The sequence below is a fragment of the Dendronephthya gigantea genome, unplaced genomic scaffold (genome assembly GCF_004324835.1).
Source record: "Dendronephthya gigantea isolate DGI-Jeju-01 unplaced genomic scaffold, DenGig_1.0 000212F, whole genome shotgun sequence".
In the NCBI taxonomy this organism is placed as follows: Eukaryota; Metazoa; Cnidaria; class Anthozoa; order Malacalcyonacea; family Nephtheidae; genus Dendronephthya; species Dendronephthya gigantea.
Window position 1 is genome coordinate 92,901 of NW_021163222.1, and position 21,812 is coordinate 114,712.

The 21,812-nt window shown below is 34.2% G+C and overlaps 1 protein-coding gene across 1 annotated transcript; it reads right to left on the reverse strand.

Annotated features, from left to right (window-relative positions):
* Positions 1-3,095: 3,095 nt before the first annotated feature.
* Positions 3,096-20,627, reverse strand: LOC114539682. Its single transcript, XM_028560295.1, has 10 exons — positions 20,239-20,627; positions 16,076-16,239; positions 9,337-9,394; positions 8,360-8,438; positions 7,455-7,505; positions 6,054-6,255; positions 4,988-5,565; positions 3,987-4,185; positions 3,296-3,341; positions 3,096-3,201 (listed from the first exon to the last, which is right to left on the reverse strand). Exons 3-10 carry the CDS (start codon positions 9,349-9,351, stop codon positions 3,187-3,189), a joined length of 1,185 nt encoding a protein of 394 aa, XP_028416096.1. The 5' UTR covers positions 9,352-9,394; positions 16,076-16,239; positions 20,239-20,627; the 3' UTR covers positions 3,096-3,186.
* Between the last annotated feature and the right edge of the window lie 1,185 nt (positions 20,628-21,812).

Consider the following 21,812-nt stretch of genomic DNA (forward strand, 5'->3'; position numbering starts at 1 on the left):
GTAAAACATTACTATGGAAACACTTACATCGAGCTTTTCACACATATTTTATTTAACCAAGAAACTCGCTTATATATAGCTTACACAAAAATATCATCTGATTATAAGAACCTGGTTTGTTTAACTAACAAAACATTGATGATTGATTTAGTCGCTTTTTTAGTGTTTTCTGCATTTTTATCTTCGCTTAACGAAGACAATCCAGCTTCGCACATTTCGGCACAGCGAGTCGCCATTGTCATCTTTACATCGATGCGCATGCTCGGAGTATTATTTGCAGCTTAGCAACGTTTTTAACAAATGCGCATGCTCAAAGTATTATTTGCACGCAGTTAACCGCAGATAAATGGACCAATCAAAATTGAGGAATAAATATAATTAAATATTAGAAATAATAAATAATATAGTAATAGTTGTTGTTTAACAACTATCCGCTAGGTGAATATTGTAAGAAAATTTTTACGTAAAAGCTAAATAAATCGTGTCTTTATGCACTATTGGGATCAATCTAGTGCTTAATTATGCAACTAAATATCTAATTTCGAAAGAGTTTACAGATTTGTAATCAACACTCTATAGTGTGTATAAAACTGAAAAGCAACACTCAAATTTAAATATTCTAAAATTATTTGTTAAAATATACATGCATATATACAAAAATATACATATACAACAATATGAACTATTGAATATTGATTTTTGAGTAGCTCAATAACCCACAATACTTCTATAAATATTTCTATTCAATCTCCACGACATTCCAAGAAAACCATACATTATAAGTCTTTCAATTTTTTTAGAATAACTTGAAACAAAAGAAACGATCTTATGCTGTTACGTATTAGAAAATCGATGGAGCCTCTTTAGGCAAACGACTGAGGTTGTTGCTAGATCTTAAATTTTTTATTTTGAAAATAAGATGAAGTAGCATTTGTAAAGGAACGGATCGAAGAATGAAGTGTAAAAATGGTCATATTTTTGCCTATTAAATGCTTCTTTAAAAACCCATATCTATCAATATCGCGGTTTCAATCGACACGCGATATTTATTGGGACAAGTATATCAGTCTTAATTTTTTTTGTTTCGACTATTTTAAAAAGAGTAATGTTTGTTATAGTTAGTTTTCAACTTCTTCGCAATTAGTTTTTATGTCAAAGTAGCTATCATTAACAACGAATCTGATCGCAGCTAGTAAAAAATAAATTGTTCTTGGTTTCACGACAATATTTATGGGCAATTTTGCTGTTAGTAACACGTTAAATGCTGTGCCGCTGAATTCAAAATTATACGCATTATCACACAGGTTTGCTATTTCATAGGAAATACTAGAGTTGTGCTTTCTACGCAACAAAAGCAGGCATCTTTTATTTTCATCAACTAATTCCGATTCGGTTTCCACTCCAAACACGCTCCGGGTTGCCAAGGTTCGTAAAGCATCGGATGTCATCATCGCAGCCTCTTCGCTATCCCTCGGCAAGCAGGTGCACAACTTTAACTCTACACCGTTATCGACGCATTTTTGATAGCGATTATACAGGGTATGTCTCTCAAACTTCATCAGTTGTGCCGAGACGACAGTTTCGTCCGGTATTGATGGTGTCTCGATCAACACCTGAAATACTTCAACCACATCTGGAAGTGCAGATTCTACTAGAAGATCCATAGTTACTTCCAGTCTTTTTCCGGCTTGCCTTTCGGCATTATTTCTCGTTTGCAGTCCTCGTAGCCGTACGCAAGAACCGTACCTCTTGTTTGTTTGCTAGAAAGAAGATGTTCTCAAGTTGAGGATAAACGTTTATGTTTAACAAAATGTGTGAAAAATCAATTAATAAATTTATATTAGATTACTTATTATATAATATATAATAATAATAATATAATAATTATAATAATTAATATAATATTAATTATTACTAATATTATATTCATTATTATTATTTCTTCCTTCTTATAGATAGGGTTTCCTAGTTTATATTGTATTCATGTAGAGCTCTTGTCATTTTAAGTAAGCATCCAGGGTCGACCGCCCGTGACTTATGGCGGACGACTTTGGATTTTAATTACTTTATAATATTGTTTCGTCAGAAGGTAAACCACATGCTATAGACCTTACCTTTTATAAATTGGTCCTGTATCATATTATTTAGCTGCCCAATAGCAAACTCAGCTAACCAGACATGTTTCGGGGAGTTATCCTCAACTTTCTGATCCCAGCCTTCGCATTTGCATCTAGTCAGTGGGGTTAAAGGCAGAGTTTCACACGTACGGTTTCTAGGCAACATCGAAAGGATGCCATTGACCTTAAAATCTTTTGATTTCATTTTGACTGGATTGTTTAAAGACATCAACATTTGATGAATATCGAGTGTCGTAAACAGTCGTCGTTGATTTTCCACCAATGAGTGTACTTTGTCTTCGCCGAGTATTGCCGCGACATCTTCCGGAAGTATCACGAACATCAACGGATTCGAGAGTTCAAAACGGCCCTCCACTGTTTTAGCAAAATCTGTTCTTGTGTGTCCGTGATCGGATAAGAATATGGTAAGTGTGTTTGGATCACGTGCGAGATGTTTGACGTAATTTGCAAGCCCAAGGTCATCGTTATGAATCCGCGTTCCAGAAGATGTGTGTCCCGTTTCCAAGTGAAGATAGTGAAGGATTGGGAGGGAATCCTTTCTCTTACGAATTGCCCTGATGGGAGGGAAGAAATTAGGAGGAGCTACGTGCACGGGGTAGCTTTAGCAGGAAGAGTAATCACTTTTTGAAGTATCGTAGGATATATTCTTAAGCACTTAAAGAGATGCTGGAGTACGGCTATCTTTCCGATTCTAACTTATCAAGGGATCTCGAAAGACTGGTCGTTTCAGCTGGAGGTTCGCTCGAGGACAACAAGCTACATGTTAGCTGGGAAAATGGTGTAGCTACTGTTGTTTAAAATTTCATTCATTTTGATGTATCTCTGTTCAAATAAAAATATTTCAGCCAGTCTTACTATATCGCCATCTTGCATTAATTACCTGAGGTAATCGAGGTGATATTGGAGGAAGTACGTACTGATGAAGTCACCATTAAGGCACACTTGCTCTGGTTTATCGAAATCGTTAGTCATGCCATATTTGTCAAGAACTTCACATCCAAAATGAGTCAACCCATAATCGTCAATGTAGTAGCGCTTCCATCGATTATTAAGCTCTTTCCACCTATAGAAGAATATAAATCTGAAACTTATATGCTTTAAAGTGGGTAGGTCAGGCCTAAAAACAGACATTTAACCGATATACATGATGTCATAACCTGGGTAAATTTGTTTTGTAACTTCGAATTCTCGAGTCGCTGGGATCTAAATTTATAAAATTTGTAATTTGTAAATCAGAAGACTGCTTTTGACGTCGAGCAATTAGATCTCATGAAACTAAGATGGCGGATAGCTTATTAGTTTTGCAAGGGAATATTTTGAAAATTAAATAATGAAGGTAAACAAATTCTATGAAAGACCCCATGAGGTATGTAAATCTGTTCTTTACAACAACACAACCATGATTTTTTGCCACATACTCTGAATGAAATTCAAGATGGCGTCGTTATTGGTGAAAAGGTGAAAACAAAGTGTAAAATATAATTTTAAAGAGAATTGCAATGGTAACAAGAAGTTTTTGTACGTTTTTAGTAACTCGTTGTTTCAGGATGATTCTTTGCTGCTATTTATACTTTTCAGTTAGTCTCAAATCAACGAGACTCACGCTTGCATTCGAAACGTTCACTCACACTAATTGAGTGTGATAAAAATATTGTTATCAGCATGGAACAAACAAAAATAGATTTTTCCTAATCCATGGAACTACCTAAGGTAAAACTTTGAATATAAAATCAATACAGGCGTTAAAGGGCACGATTCGTTATTCGTTTAAAGATCACCCATATACAATTGATATTGATTCCAATTCAATCATTCCGTAGTCAAATCATTCTGTGCGCCAATCTTTACCTCTTGGAAAAATCTCTCATGTGACTGGGAGTCTTGTATTTCTCCATGTCAGTCAACGTCAGACCATATCTATCATACCAACACCCTTCTTCTTGGAACAATGTTTGATATCCAGATTTCTTGTATTCTCCAAATAGTACAGGTATACCGAGCGACTTACCCAGCTTTCTCTTTGTACTATTAAATTGTTGATTAGTATCTGAAAAGTTTTGAATATTTTAAAAAAATATAACATGTATACTTCTGGCGGAATATGGACATCATCAAGTTCTAGAAACGCAGTTAGCGAGTGGAAATGTTGCCAGATCGATAACTGGGGGTAAAAATATTCACATATTCCTATTTACATAATATGAGAACAATTTATTTCAAAACAGACGAATAATATAGAACAGTAATACATGAATACCCTTTGCTAATATTCAAATAGTCGGAAGCAACATGATTAAAGAAAATATAAGAACATAAGAAAAACAGGAGTTAGCCACTATGAAAAATAAACCTTGTTAAAAGATTTGTAATCTCATGGAAGTTTGTTCAAGCACATTAAGTTTTGTCACTGCATTATAGAAGAGGTGTTTACTATCGACGGGGGGTATATTTGACCCTTCAAACCTCTTCACGGTTCCGTTATGTGATTGTTTAAAAGTGTCCATTCTTTTAGAAAGGTAAAAACGGTATTGACTCCAAATTTCATGTCGGAAAAGGTTGTTAAAACTTTATTTAGGGTTAGCATGAATTTGTATGAAGAGCAATAAAGATCGTGGATGTTAAAACCTTGACGATATCTTACATAAAATTTTATTATTCTGGTAAGTGTAAAATTATTGGAGATATTGCCAATTATATTTCTTACAAAACTGTAAAACATGCATTTATAATAATGAAAATTTGTAATTAATAAATAGGCGAATAAATTTAATAAAAAACCCAAAAAACTATCGGCGCGCTAGTATATACGAACTCATTTCTTTAAGTTGTACATCATAATTCTTACTCACATGTGGTAACTCCAGAGTACAGAGGTTTACAATTATCTGTTGTATGTTGACTGATACTCTGAAGCAGTTCAAAGTCTAAAACCGTCGCCGGTATGCTGTCGTCGTACACCACTTGACGAAATGCTTCAATGGTCCGTGGCATTGAGCGATAGAAGTGCGGTCTGGAAACTGAATCTATTACGACGATATTTATGTTTATCTTCTTATTGACCTGCTTTCTTCTGGAAGACAACCATAGCTTTCTTGGTAACACCAACACTTGTTTCAAGCTACCGCATTGCAAAAACACAAAATTAAAGCCATTTTCCATGCTACGGTGAATGATTTCTTCTATTTTAGCATCACTAGGGGAATATTCCCATCGAACGATTTTTCCATGGCTTGAGCTCATCTCCCCAATGTATGGCTTTCGCGGGAAACAAGTCGACCAATCACACTCTAGACTGAAACCTGCTGCACTCTTATCAGCACTGATTTTGCATAGACTTTCATATTTTGTTTCCGAACATTGTCTTGGTGAATGTTCACTGGCTGAGCCATAGATTTCGTACGCTAATTCACAGTGTCTCACATCGGGTCTAGAAAAACATATTATAACGTAATTATTACAATTCCCAACCTAGTTTTTGACTAAAGGAATTATTATCAAACGGGTTGATGGTCTCCTACGAATGAAGCCATGTTACATGTATCGACTGACGACCATCGCATTCAGTGAAGGCAGACATAACTTGAAAGGTAATGAAGTAACGTAATGTAAGTAATTGTAAGTAATGAAGTAGAATTTGTGCTCAACGCGTAGTTGTTCTAAAATGTATTTTTGCTGTTTCTGTATCATATGTCTGATCTCAGGCAGATTTTCACACGAAAGATTTTATAGGCAACACTAAAAGGATGCCTATTCGATTGTTTATTATAAAACATGAATTTCGCTTCATGATAAAACAAGAATTTCCAAATTTGGAATTTTGTAGGTTGGTCACTTTGGGTGTCAGTTGTAGTAATTTCATGGCGCGAATGGGCATCAGAACATTATTAAAAGTACGTGTCAGCTAAACGGCATTACCTATGAGGCTTGCATGTTATGTCGTAATAATCGTTTGGATACATTTGCCCCCTGATTGGCTTACGCACACCCAAATATGGGCACGGATCGTCTTCGGGAAACTTTCCTTCTCTCTCAATGTTTAGAAAAGCATCGTTCAAGATTTTTGTTACATTTTTTCGTCGCTTGTACATCCTATTTGAACTCCACATTTCTCGATACTCTGAGAATAAATTGTTTAAAATGATAAAAAAATGTTTAGAAAATATTGCGCATACTATACAGACGTTTACGATATAAGGTGGTTGGCGAAAAAAGTATGTTTATGATTGGCCAATGTTAGCCAATCAGGGACATGACTAGTTCCCAAACTAAGTAACAGAGAAGAAAGCAAGGGGATTCAGTTTTGACGGTCCCTTTCCACATAATCGTTTAACAGCGATTTCATATCCTTATTATCCAGGACTGGTTTTATTGCGTTTAGATTGCTAAAATGGTAGATAAAGTTGAAAAACGCTCTCATACATCTTGTGAATGGCTGAACCGGTTCCTACTTCTCCATGGAATACGTATTTAATGTATGGAGAAGTAGGCTGTACCGGTTCAGTCATTCACAAGATTTTCAACATCAAAATATTTCAGCTCAGTTGTTCAATAAATAGATAATTTTGTTTTCCATTTTGAGCTAGCTTATGCGCAGTTCAAGCTTAGAGTTTGTTTAAAAGCAATGAATTGTCATGCATTGCTGGCCATTTCCAATTAATCAATTTCCAATTGGGTTAACCCAGTGAACTGTAATAAAACCTGTAACGCTAACTTGGTCGCATTCTTTGCAGTGGCGTAGCCAGCCTGACGATTTTGCCCCGCTATGTAAATTTCGAGTTATTATAATTATTCATATCTTTAGAAATCTATTGTTTTCACAGTCAGTGAACACCAAAATATTAGCATAGCGGGACAGATTGACAGGCTGGCTACGCTACTGATTCTTTGAAGCCAAATTTGAAGGTAGTTTTTCTGAGGTTTTGAACGCTTGAGACAGACATAGAGAGAAATTATCTTGGCATTTATAGAACTATGTAAAATACAGTCATTTGCTAATTTTTATGAAATTTGATCGAGAAACAGAGCAAAAAACACAATATTGGGCTTCAGCCAAGTATAACACTGAACTATAGGAGATCTATAGCGTTCCAGGTTTTATTACAGTTCATTGTTCTCAACCTCATTAACTTAATGACGTCTGGTAACGGTCAAAATATTGCAAGAACTTGCGCATGCAACCGGTACCCCTCCTGACGTCATGCCGCATATACCCTCAACAATTCAAAGCAAGACAATAAAGCCTTTTTTTTATTGTTCTTGAAATTGGAAAGCTAGTTTCAGCCAGTTTACTTTAATGCATGCGGTTTAACACGTTACCTGTTTCACGGACGAACTTTTGCTTTATTTGTAACTGGACTTTGGAGCTTCCTAAGAGGTAAGAACAACCGATATGTGTAAAAAAGTACACTGTGACCTATAGCGGGAAAATTATACAGTTCCAACCCGCGTCTCGTATGAATCATATATTTTTTGTATTTCTCTCAAGGTGGCTTTCGTTTTTTACTTAACAGGAATATCTTAGCACCTTTAGAACGGGCATATAAGAAGATGTCTTTAACTATTTACGAGGTCAAACATTTGGTACCCGTTAAGTGACAGATTTGTATAATATATATTAAGCACTTATCACGGGGAGTGCGCTGATATTCTTCCTACATGCAGGAAATCTTTTAAAGATTCTCCAGTTTGAAATGAAACATTTATTACCGAATATATAGTCAAATTTCATATACCCGAATCAATTTTATTCTATTCACAACAGTGTTCAATTTTGATAATCATCAGTGAACCAAAAGCATGTTAAAATAATACTAATCCAGCGAGTTTATGTCAACAACGAATATATGACAACGAATTAATGACGATGAAGTGATATGAGAAATTCAAATTTCGCAGTTTTTAAATTTTTAAACAGTGGTGGAGAAAACTTCCTAGAATCACATAAGAAAGACATCAACCTGATCTATTTCCAAAGAAATAAGGATCCACTGTTTTATTTTGGACGTCACAAAGCATTTTGTGCTCGCGGCAGGTTAATACAGAAGATATTCTACGCAAAAGTGCCTCGTCGGTAAACAAAGATTATGTTGTATCAACGTAAGCCATGTTTACAGTACTTGCCTGGACCTATTTTTGTACTTGGCTTTGTAGTTTAAACAGGATTTCTGACATAGATCTAACAAAGATATATTCGTTATATAGCTAATATTTACCATCATTACCTGTATAGAAAAGTGTTTCTTGTGTAAACAAATAAAGAGTACAAATTGCAACAGCCATCAAAATCTTCATAGTTTTTTTCTGAAACAGAAAAACATCTGTGAGTGACATATTTAATGAAAAATATCTCGGCCATTCGGGTTTAAATTCTCACATGAATAGTCAACATTTGGACAGCACGTCGATTGTTTTCAAAATTTTAATAATTGAAATGAGCATATATAATCTAGATTAAACCTAAGTAATTTAGCCTGTAGGTACACCACGTAAGTATTTAATACTGCAAAGCTTTATTTATCGACTGTCACCATGCAAACATACAAGAATATTAGATTAAACCTGATATTCTTCAATTGGGGGTTCTCTTTCATAAAGGTTAGCTTCAAAAGTATTTTCTTTTCAGCATGTTAAAACGGTTAAAAAATCGCTACATCCGGTGGATAGCGCGCTATCCAGCCGCTGTACAGCCGGCCCGAGGTACTTACACTACATAAATAGAGAATAATACATGGATGCTCGAAAATATGGAATTTATTTCAAGCGTTGAGAATGATATTGAACGCGTGAGCGCAGCGAACGAGAGAGATATTATTCTCAACACGGGAAATAAATTCCATATTTTCAAGCATCCACGTATTTTCGTTTTTTTTTAATACATAATATAAACCTTTTTTTTTTAAATTTTTCTTCCCCCGGGGCGCGTATACCTGATTTCTGATTGTTGGATCAAACACGATAATCGGACGTGTGTTCAGTATTATTGTAATTATTAAATGAGGTTGAACATGCATGATATGAAGAATTATCAAGCCGAGGTTTGTCGTTGTCCAAGCTTTGTACAACGGAAAATAGGCGCTGGATAAAACTTATCCGCTGGATAGCGGGCATAGTAGCGACGTATTTAATTTCGAACAACAACGTCCGCTGAATTTTCGTTAATTATGCGGATTGAAAAAAAATAGCAAATGATACGACTTACCTTTAAGGAAATCATTTTCCTGTTCTTCAGAGGCAGTTTTTGTAAAGTACAGTAAAAGCTATAAAATTATACAAATAAAAAGAGATAACGTCAAAATTGCGTTTAAAACTAATAAGCTGTGAACAAACAGCACGTGAACTAGAGCAAACAGCGTGAAGTGAACTACATTTAACAAGAAGACATTTGCTCTGGAGTTTACTCCGGCCATAAGCTTTTGAAGCGTAGCGAACCTAAAAGGTCTAAAATGTCGTTGGACATCAGACAGCAGATCGTTTTTAAATAAATACACAGAAATTCAAATGCTATACAAGCAAACCGTTCGTTTGTGTTCACAATTGTAAATATATTATATTATATTCAAAAACTCATTAATAATTCATAAGCATTTTAGCCAATGAAATCAACCCTAAGAAGTCACGTGTGTTGGCTTTATACGTGCAAAGTACCATGGATACCAATTAATGACATGACATGATATATGATAATTTTTATGATATTTTATGATATTATATGATATTATATGATATGATATGATATGATATATGATATGATTTGATATGTGATATGATATGTGATATGATATGATCAGGCCTCGGTCTGATATTCACAGTACAGACCTCATGCTCGGTAAATAATCAGTTAATAACTTAAAACGTGACATGGAAATCTGTTTTTGAAACGTTCTTTCAAACAGCATAAGAAGAACTGTCCCACAATTTGGAATGCGATTACTGTACCACAATCATAAGAAAGCAAAACTTTAATTTTGCCTTTCTCACGATGAATTTTTGCGGTACTTTCAAATTTCTCAACTATAGATTGAATAAATTAAAACAACATGAAAAGCAAGTTTTTTACAATTAACAGACCATTTTAAGAATAAAATCAGCCTGAAGTTAAAGACGGTCGCCGTTACGAGGTCTTGCGCATACAGTTTTGGCTAGAAAGGCTAATTAAAGTTGCATATGACCAAACAAGCTCTTCTATTATTCGAAAGTTAAAATATACAGTGGGGTCAAAACTTTGAGTCCGGTTGATGATTTCTCTTAAATTGCAATAAATGATATGTTGTGGGTTGGAAATTTGATATGTTGCTTGGAACTTGCATGTGCATGTGATAGTAATACCTCCCATATGTTTCTCATTAAACCTCGTGCATGTTATTTAAGTTGCACAAGAAATGCGGAATAGAAAATAGCAGATAATCGAAATCAACAATGAAGGAATGTCTCAAGGTGAAGTTATGTACATGTGTCGACGAAACAGTTATAAGGAATGTATTGAATGAAATGATGACTGGGAGAGCAAGAGCAACTCCTGCAAAGGAAGATGAAAAGGAAGTATAAAGAAAAAGAGGTCACACAAAATATTAGAACAGCGTCAATCTGTGTTAAATCCTAGAACATGATTGTATGCACATGCAGCGCCGTCGTTATATCTATGTGAAAATTCATAATGATTGGATAAATCATTCTTTGTTCAATTTCATAACAGTTTGACACGCGATCTATATAGATCAGATGCGCGTGGAATATTTGCGCTTGAACAACAAACGATTTGTTAATTTAAGAAAATCATAATCTTTTCTAATCTAATCTTTTCTAGGAAAATCATAACCTAATCTTTTTTTAAGCGCATTTCTGATTTTCTTAATTCGTAAATTGCTTCTTAGAGCATTGATGAGTTGCAAACTGCAGTGGCTTCTGTATTTTTAATGAATGTCTCGATATATAATTCCTGAAATGAAAACCACCCTTTGAGGTGTTATTTTTTTTGCACGGTGATGCCGATGGTAACCAAAAGTAACCACATTTATTGCAGCATACCATTAAAACAGAGGCTCTTCATCTGTAATTCAAGGTTAAAACTTTATAATTGGTACTATATAGCTATAAAAGTTTTGTTTGCTAAAGTGGGCCCTATAAAAAATATAACGTCACTATGATACAAAAGATACGGTAGCAACATAGACTTCTAATATTAGCTGGTAGCGTATTAAATATAGCTAGTAGCTGCTGAGTGTTTGAAAGCCATGTTTCTCTTGGTACTTCAATAACTGGAACCCATGCAGGAAGATCGCAAATTATAAGCACTCGCATCATGCAAGAAAAGGGACAAATACTTGGGAAAATTTAGTATTCTTGTCATACGCCATGTAGTCTGATTTGCCTAAAAAGAAGCAATATATTTCTAATTATTACATACACAAGCGCCAGATATGAGGTATGCTGCAATTTCATTGGTTGGCTACTAGACAGATATTAGCTCATATCTGTCTAGTAGAGAAAGTAAACAAAATGGCCGAAGATTTGGGGAGTTGAGTGAAATAGAAATCCAAGCCTAGTTGATAATAGCACACCAAAATGCACCGAAAGGGCGACAAAGTTTGTGTATATAATAAAACAGTACGCGCCTCGTCGGCTATCAGCTCATATACGACTCGAGTTCGCAGAATAACTGTTAAATGTTAACAGCAATCCTGAACTTGCTCTAAATATCGGGTCCATGCAGACTTTCTTGAAAGGTCAAAATGGAACAACAGAGAATAGATCAACACTAAAGCAATTTCATAATCGAGTTTGTTAACGCGGGTTGGGACGAATTTGAAACCGTGCTCAAAATCGTCCGACTCAGGTATTCACGCGGTAAAAGTGGATATAGATGGTCCCAAATTCGTTAAGTCTCGTGTGAACGTAGCCTTACATGGAAATGACAAGGAACAGACACGCCGATGTTGAATTATCCATGTCTGTATCAATTCTCAACAGAAGTTGGGAAAGTTTAAACTATGATAAATTATTTTAATATTTCCAAATTTTACTATTTACCAAGTCTTGTGATAAAAATTAGCAAACATATTGAAGTTCAATAATTTCCTAGTCGTTTTATTGCAATTATTAATTGTATCGTAGTAAATTTAAAGATTTTGCCAAAATAAACAAAAAGGTATTTACATACATGTAACCTGTACAGCCCTGAAGAAGTATGTCGATTTTCGACGATTAACGAAAATACTGGTTAAAGGTACCAACATTGGATAAATGTCTTTGACAAAAATCTATGGCGCTTTGACAAAAATTTATGATGCTTGTAATGGAATTCATGTCCCTAAATGTTGCTAATAATAAAGAAATAATATTCTTGTATGTTTGCATGGTGATTTAACTTGTAGGTACACCCCGTAAGCATTTAATACCGAATAAATTTTCCCGTCTAAACTTTTCTCAGTTTAAAAAAACATTCAGGAGTTTCTCAAATATCAACAAGGTCATGGACGGGGCAAGGCTAAATATTAAATAAACAAAATGTTTATCGTAATTTTTACTTGAGTATACTTTATTAAACCATTACGTATACGATACCCTTTTTAGCATTACCCACTACTAACAACTCCTCCGTCCCTAATAGTTAACATGCACAACTCAACAAAACGGGCTACGAATACACTCATTAACTTAATGTTATACGCGTTTAAACTGGCTCGCTTGCTTATTGGTCGAAACGACAACTCATATAAATTTCGTCTACCATACGTATATAAATTCATACGATAATCACATGCGGTGGCAATGTCATGCCGTTCCAAAACAAACGTACAGACTTGTAGATGGGGAAGAGAGCAGTGAGTAAACATAATAGGTATTAGGTGATATATACTACAATCGTGAAAAATGGTCATAGTCATAGAACATAGAACATAGAACTTCTGCATGAGCACTACGTGGGAGGGGGGGGGGACAAAGATTCAAAAACAATTTGAATTGAATTCCTAATTACTGCCATTTACTTCTTAAGCCAACCTCATGCATGCACGCAATATGTATGCAGGGCATATGTAAAGCACACATCCTCGGAAATACTAAAGAATTGCAGTTTTACTTCAAACCACAAGGGATAGTTACCCAAAAACATTCTCACAGCGTTCCCATAAGACATTTTAATGATTTGAAAACCTGAGTATACTGAAAAATTTATGGCAATTGCACTCAATTTATGCATAAAAAATTGTTTTCTACTTATTATCTCTACATTATTACGGAATTGAACACAATACATGCAATAAGCCGTTCCAGGCAAAAACAACGTTCTAGAAATACCTTTACGTCAAGTAGTAACTGTAAGAAGAGGAAATACAGACTGATCGATCCCGACCATGAAACTCCGAACACACAAAATTTTGAAACAATACTCTTTTGAATTTCGATATGAACTCTTGGAAATGTTGCTTAGGAGCATGGTTGTCAGGAATAGTTATTTGAAAAAGCTTCCAATATACTCACTGTAACGCGAGTGAATGGCTTATTTCTGCATTTGACCTGACATATAACCTTCTTCTACCAATTCGTTACCAGCACTCAACACAGATTTATGCACAGAAAATAAATGTTCCTAAAATTGTTGAGTACTGGCGGGCAATTGCAATTAAATGTAAATTATCTGCCACATCTGTAGTTCTAATAACTTAGAAAGCATTGAAGTATTTGCATAAATATAGAAAATGGGCAGTTTAATTTCCATATTCATTGTACTTCATTGTTGTGAATGGCAAAGTCTGTTGAAACAGTGCTTGGCGACCAAATTTGTTGAAACAAGGCTTAACACAACTAAATACTCGTACGCTAACGTTAATTGCATGTGCATGTTAACTAGCTATAGCATAAATTCGGCTGTCATAGTAGGCATAAGTAATACAACAGTCGTAGCATGTTTATCGCGTCGAATGCAATTCAAATAGTTAGGAAGGACGATAATGAAGCTTAATATAGGAAATATCCTGTTACAATTACTATTAACAATTGTAGCATATGCATGAAGACGTGTGATTAGAGAAACAGTTTAACAGATTACAATGAAATGTTGATAATTATGTTTTCAATGAACCATGTGGTTATAGTTTCGTTGAACGTTAAAAGATCAATAAATTTTTTAAGCAAAGGAAAATTTTTTACGTATTCTCATCTGCTAACGTGCTCAGCGTCCAATATCTTTTTTTTTGGTTGGACTTTGCATCTAAAAATCAAATATTTGACTCTCTCATGCCCAGACCTTGGCGCACCAGCAAATCGAACTCAAACACATTTTCTCGTTTCGATATATAAAATGCAAATTAGGTTTTTTATTGGTGTTAAACTTTAATGAAGTGAAACGGTATATTATTTACTGATCTATTTGAAGCATTAATAAACTTCGTTTAATCGTTTTTTACGTTCGTTTCTGGTGTCTTTAAACGCATAATGAAGCAAATATTGCATGATATCAAGAAATATCGTCAGATCAAGCTCAATGTCAATGTTATCAGCTCGATCTTCGTTTCAGCAGATAATAATGATCTTTGGTCTGAATAATTAACAGTTATTCTGCGAACTCGAGTCGTATATGAGCTGATAGTGTGCTATTATCAACTAAAGCTTGGATTTCTATTTCACTCAACTCCCCAAATCTTTCAGCCATTTTGTTTACTTTCTCTACTAGACAGATATGAGCTAATATCTGTCTAGTAGCCAACCAATGAAATTGCAGCATACCTCATATGTATATCATACCTTGTGTATATAATAATTCTTAATATCATGCAAACGCCATATCCTATTAATTGTTTATTAGATCGTCGTATTTTTAAAAGTATATGTATTTCAAAGTGTAAGGAAACCGTTTGTTTACATACTGATTTGACTTTAAAGTACACGCTGTTAAACTAACAAAGCCGAAACTAAAGCGATATTTGGGAGGGTGAATATTCATATATTCTGTTCTGACAAACAGATTTCTATTGAAAATATAGAAAAACACATTTCCAATTATCGCATTTCGTTTCGGTCCTGAAACATCCCGGAAAAGACAAATTAGTGAGTCAGTTTAAACTTCATGATGTCTTTGGGACAAGAAGAAATATATAAAAATAAAGAACATTTGGATTGTCACGCCAATCGGTGGTTTTAAAACACAAAGAATCTTTGCCATTTACGCGTGCATGCACATTGAGAAGACTTGAGATGCTTGTGACAATTCTTCTATTTTTCACAAAACATTATATATTATAATATATAATTGTATATTTGTATGATATCTCTACTTATATGTCATATCTTAAGTATTGTCAGGTATATTACTTATATATAACAGCCAGTGCTGAAATATTTTGGATGTGAAAATAGCGATGGATAAGTTCATGATTGTTAACTGTTACGAAACATATCGATCTTCACACGCCCACATGTAATTCAGTCGCTCGTATAAGAATTCCTCGACGAAATTTTCCCTGTTTAGTTTTTAATTGTTTTCATACTAATACCTATTGATTCATACCAAATTTTCGGAAATTTTGCACGGTGAATTAATTATATAAGTCATCAATTATTTAATCTGTGGATACTGTAATTCTTCGAAATTCAGTCAGTGTTTGACTGCCTATTTATAAACAACGCATGCAATAATAGCTAGAAATAGCTAGAACACTTTGTTGCATTAATTATACTTTAACGGTTTCAATATAGGTTGTATATGGTTGTATAACACTGATCTTTTAGCGTCCAACAAAACTATGCCACATAGCTTCCTCAAAACATATTCAATATTTTATTGCCGTAATCTATTAAGGTGTTTCTCTAATTGCGTATTCATGTATAACATATGAAAGGTGAATTTGAAAACTCTACTCTAGCAACATGAAATTGTAATTGATACACCGCTTCAGGTACTTAAACATATACCTCTCATAACATCTAAAAGTTCATTGTACCTTTGTCAAAATGGTGAATCCATAGCTTGACCACGAATCTATGCTATTCTTATTTTCTTCATAATGATATATTTTCACTATTTAGACCAGTAGCGTATCCAGCCTGACAATTTTCTTCTGCTATGCTATATTTGGTGTTCATTGGCTGCGGAGACAATTAATTTCTAAACAAATGAATAATAAAATAACATGAAATTTGCATAGAAGATTGTGTTGTCAAGTTGGCTACGCCACTTTTTTGATTTCCTGTGTGTCGGCGGAGGCGAATACGGAATTTTATTGCACGACTGTTAACTATTACGAATCACAACTCACACGCTTTCAGTCGCTCGTAATATAATTCTCTGACGAAATTTTGCATGGTGAATTCATGATTTAACTCATCAATTTATGTCTGTGGGTACTGTTACTCTTCGAAATCCAGTAGGTGATTGACTGTCTCTGAAACAAGGAGTGCAATAATAGCTAGAATACTTTGCTGCACTAATTACTTTAACGATATCAATAATTCCTATGCATGGTTGTCTAACATTGATCTTTTAACATTCAACAAAACTATACCACATAGCTTCCTAAAAACATCTTGAATATTGTATTGCCCTAATCTGTTAAACTTTTTGTCTAATTACGTATTCATGTATCACATTTAAGAAGAATTTGAAAACTCTAGCAACATGAAATTGTAATTGATACGTTGCTTCGGGTAAACATATACTTCTCATGACATCAAAAAGTTCATTGTACTTGTGTCAAAATGGTGACTAGCTTCACGACGAATCTATACTATTCTCATATTTTGGTGTTCATTAGCTGTAAAGATTTGTCGCTTCAATAACGCAATAACAGTTTTTTTTTGTTTAAACTATCTTCAAATGGGGCTCTAAAACTTGCCTAAAGTAAATTTAATAGGCACATAAAATTATTTCGAGAACAACAATGGCGTCACTCGGTTTAGCAAAAAATACAACGCACGCAGTTTTTTTATGATAATTTAACTTTTTTAGTTAAACGATGTTGAAAAATGCAATAATCACACAGCTATAGTTGATTTATTGTGTCAAATATATAAAAATAAAACTGGGTTGAAGTGATTTTAAAAGGTTCCAACTAGATACAATCATGTTCTACGAGAACAAACATAGTGACATTTTAACATCAAAACACGACGCATGCAGTTATTGGCGATTCTTAGCCTTACAAGCGCAAAAAGAGGCTGAAAAAAGGTAATAGATGTTTACCCTGTATTATTTTGTTCACAATATTTAAAGCAAAGTTTCTCAATTTATTAAAATTGTAGTTACAGGGTACAAATAAATGGCGATCCTATGGGCTCACACACTAGTCTGCATGTAGTTACAAGTTGTATAGTTACTGTCCTAATGCATTCTTTTGTGATATAAGATGCTATTTGTATGTGGTCAAAGAAAACTTTATAGCTTTGATTTCAAGTTACAGGGTCTCAAAACACTACCTAAAATTTTATGTATTCTTTATGCCAATACTTCCAAGACTGGAATAATGAGCACTGTTTTCAGTCAAGATGAAAAATGAAACGCACTTACTTTGAAAATTTATCCGACTTTCTGGTCAGGTAGAAATATAATGTTTACATTTAAAAAAATCCCTCAGAATTTGCAAACATATGCTGTATATATTTTGCATTGTTTTTTCTGAATAAAGAGCAAGGTTGCATAACAACTTAAAAATTGATGTGATAAAGCCATATCACGAATGATGCGTCAGCATCTTGAGTGCCTTAGCTAGCGTTTCCAGTCACTATCTTCTGGATTGCCTATGGTTTTACAAACTTCATGCTAACTCAGCAAGTAGTTGCTTGATGAGCATTTCCTTTTAAGCATTCAATGTCAAAATTTGACAGTGACAGTGGTGTTTCTACGAAACTGTTTGTCTGTATCTAGATAAATTAAGTCATCGTTAAAAATGACACACTGTTTGCAAGGAAGCTTCTGCTTTCACCCAAACAACGAGACTTCGTTCTTAAGTTTTCGTTCTTAAGTTCTTGAGGGATTTGTAAGTGTTACCTAATATTGGGTAACACTTACAAATCCTGTATTAAAAAGTTAGTGAATATTCAAAAAAAAATTGTGAGATTTATGACTTTCAAATCTTATTTTGATCATTCCGAACCAATTTTTAAAGAATTGCAAATACTCAATTTATTCAAAATAAATTATTATTTAACAAGTATATTCATGTTCCGATATTTTCATTTACAAAATCTTCCAGAAATATTCAGAAATTATTTCTTTACTAATAGGGAAATTCATAATCACAACACACGAAACTCGAGATTACTACATAAAAAGTTCAGTAGAACCAACTACGCAAAACATACTCTTGCTAGTAGAGGCATAGAAATTTGGAATAATCTCACTGAGCAATGTAAAAAACCAAGATCTTATGACTCCTTTAAAAAAATAATTAAAAAACACTTTCACGCTTAGATAAATATTAACATACTCTTTATCACCTATATCACCATACTCCCTACTATTTTTATTCTTTTTTTCCTTTTTTTATATATATACATATTAATATACCTTTTACTTTGTATCTTTTTATTATAAAAAAATAACATTCGAACTGACATTATATTTAAAATCAGTAACTATTTTAGTTCAGTAAACTAGGGGCCTAAAATAAAAGCCATATGGTTTCTGGTAGGCTCCTAGCCAAAAAAAAGTTGTTTTGAAATTTAATATGTCGGTGGAAGAAGGGAGATAAATGTCTACACTTAGCAAATATATGATTTTCTTAATTCGTACTTCGATTCACATTATCTACAGTTCTCGTCGACATTCGGTTGAAAAATTGATTTCTAGAACATCAATCAGTTACAAATTGCGGTGGCTTATTTATGTATTTTCATAAGAACTACTTAATACCGTAGACTTTTTACCTTCGAAAATTAAATTTTCAAATGAAAATTACTTTTTCAGGTGTTATTTTCTCGTTTTTTTTGCACGCGGTGATGGTGTGCGAAATTCTACATTTATATAGGACAATATCCCAAAGTATCCACATATATTATAGGGTGCATTATGACGTAATTTATACGCCCAACTTGCTTTCGTCTTCGCAATATAGATGTGGTGCACTAGCTGATTGGAATCTTGGGAATTTTCAATGATTTTGCCAATTTTCCAATGCGCTATTTGATTTTGATCACATGATACGGTAACGTCACCACTGTATACATTGCCGTTCGATCAAGTTTAGATATAATTGGGATAGAAATAATTTCATATCGATATATTATGTGGACTTTAGTTGTATTTTAATACCACAGGTAGATAATATTATACATGTACCTGCTTCTATTTCCTCGCTTATCTAACATGTGGTTGCGTGTGGACACGCGCACGTCACACACGATTAAAGAATACGTTTAAGCTTAACTTTGATATTTTAAGCTATATCATTATATTTTCTATATGCATATTGATATTACTGTAAAAGTAGCACGAAATTAGTTGCCGTAAAAGAACTTAAACTGATGTCGTGACCATGTGATCCGTTATAGTGTCAACCGGGTAAAACCCAGCATGAGGCATTTACATTAGCGAAAATATTACACAAATTACATTTTAATATAGGGTTGTAAAATGAACAAAGGTTTTTATACAAGCATGCACGAATTCTAAAGTTGAAGTTCGAAGTCATGTCCGTATGTAAACAAACGTTTTGAACTTCTCAAGTTTTTTAAAAGCGATGTGCTGTGTAAAGTTCTAACAACATTTAGTTCTCAACGCTTCCATAAATATGAACTATACAGTGTTCCATAAGCTTCGTATGACAAGAGTGGTAAGACGCTCGAGTTATATTAACGCCAGAGCAGGCGCGTTGCTATCATTAGTCACATACCTCCAAATATACTTCGTCTATACTGTATTTATTGTCTATGAGTCCGTAAGGTAATACATACAAAATCTAATTATTGAGAATCGATTTAATCAGGTGGTTGAACTATAATATTTTAGAACTGAACGATAGTTGTGAGAATGTTTGTTCATATAATATATATTCAGTTCTATGCGACGGATTTCTCCAGCAACACGGACATGAAATAATCTAGTGTTTTAGGTCATTAGGACAACGTTAGTTAAGGAAATTCGTTCAAAAAATATATTAATTTGGTGTACCTGAAACATGTAGATCCCTGATCGACGAATGTGCTCTGTATTTAAGATAGTTACAATATAACTACCTTAATTATAACCATAGCAATTCAAATATTGTGCTTTCGACTGTCGAGACTTGAGTGCAACGATCTCAAGGAACGCCCCTCTGGTAGAATCCATGCCCCCTTCAGAAATCCAGCAATGTACGCAGATATTAAGTCGAAAATTATTTTTTATTTAACAAGCTTTGCTTTGAAGTATGAATACATGCGTATTCAGCAATTTGCATACATTTGCAAGTTGAAAAAGTCTATTGTGTGTATCTAAAACCAAATGCACACATCAAGTATAGCATTCTGTCATAAAATATATGGTATTATAGCGAAAAAATTATAAATAACTGTAAAAACATACTTGTTTCGAACATACAAAGTTGTTTTTTTTTGCGGACAAAAATAGCTAATTCCACTATATTTCAAGAGTTACGGGAGAATTTCGAAAGGGTTGGGATGCGTTTCTGTTAGACATGCGTACATATATAAAAGAAAATTTAACTTGCATTTCCTGGGTGAAAGTTGAAACTATATGATCTATATCATTATAATAAAGATGAGCAGGTTACTATGATTATGATCATGAGGCTTACTACAATATTCTAAAGACCCTTTCCCTTATGTTAGAAGTCGGTGCGGGCAATCGTAAAAACCCTCAATTGTTCTCGTATTAACTTTGGCTTTCACGTATATGAAGCGTCGAATATTTCACGGATTTTTCACGGATTTTCCACGGAGGTTTTCAGCACTACAAACTTCAAATCATTTGCCCATCGTCGAACTGAAAGAAGTCATCCATTTTAGCCTTGGGGATTAGACAAGTATGCAAAACCGTATCGAACAGAACAGTGTCGTGCCTTAATTAGTTTCCTGAATTGTTAATGGCCGCCATATCGATCGAAAACAAGGGTAATTTAATATTACTCCGACTTGAGCGACGGAGTTGAGAATTTGCCTCCGTTTTGTTGTGTTTTTGTTTGTTTTTTTAAATATTTTTCGTCGTCGCAAGTGCGTGACCGTATTTATCTACGTCAAAGTTTTGTGGAGCACAGCTCGAAATCTTTGCCCCGAATATTCCGATGCGCGATTTGATTTCGCACGCATGACATGGCAATTCCTCCAAGACGACAATACAACCGTTCTTTTGATGCTGTTCGATTACGTTTAGACTTAATTGGGGCAAAAATATATTTAATACATGTAGATTCTAGTCCTATTGTAATAATATTGCTGCTATTTCGCCGTTTAACAAGATGTGTTCGTGTACGGGCGCGTTGACACGTCGCAGTTTCCACAGGATTGAAGAATTCGATCAAACACAGCACGAGTAATGTAAATGACATTTGGGAACACATTACACATGCATATTACAAGTTAATATAAACCCTTATGTTATAATATAAGCGAAAGCTTTTAATATAAGCGCGAATTTCAAAGTGTAAGACAAAGTAAACGATATATCATGCGACGTAATTGATCAGAATGATAGTGATCAGATTTAGGGCATCGAACTATCGCTATAATTTATGTATTAATCCCCAA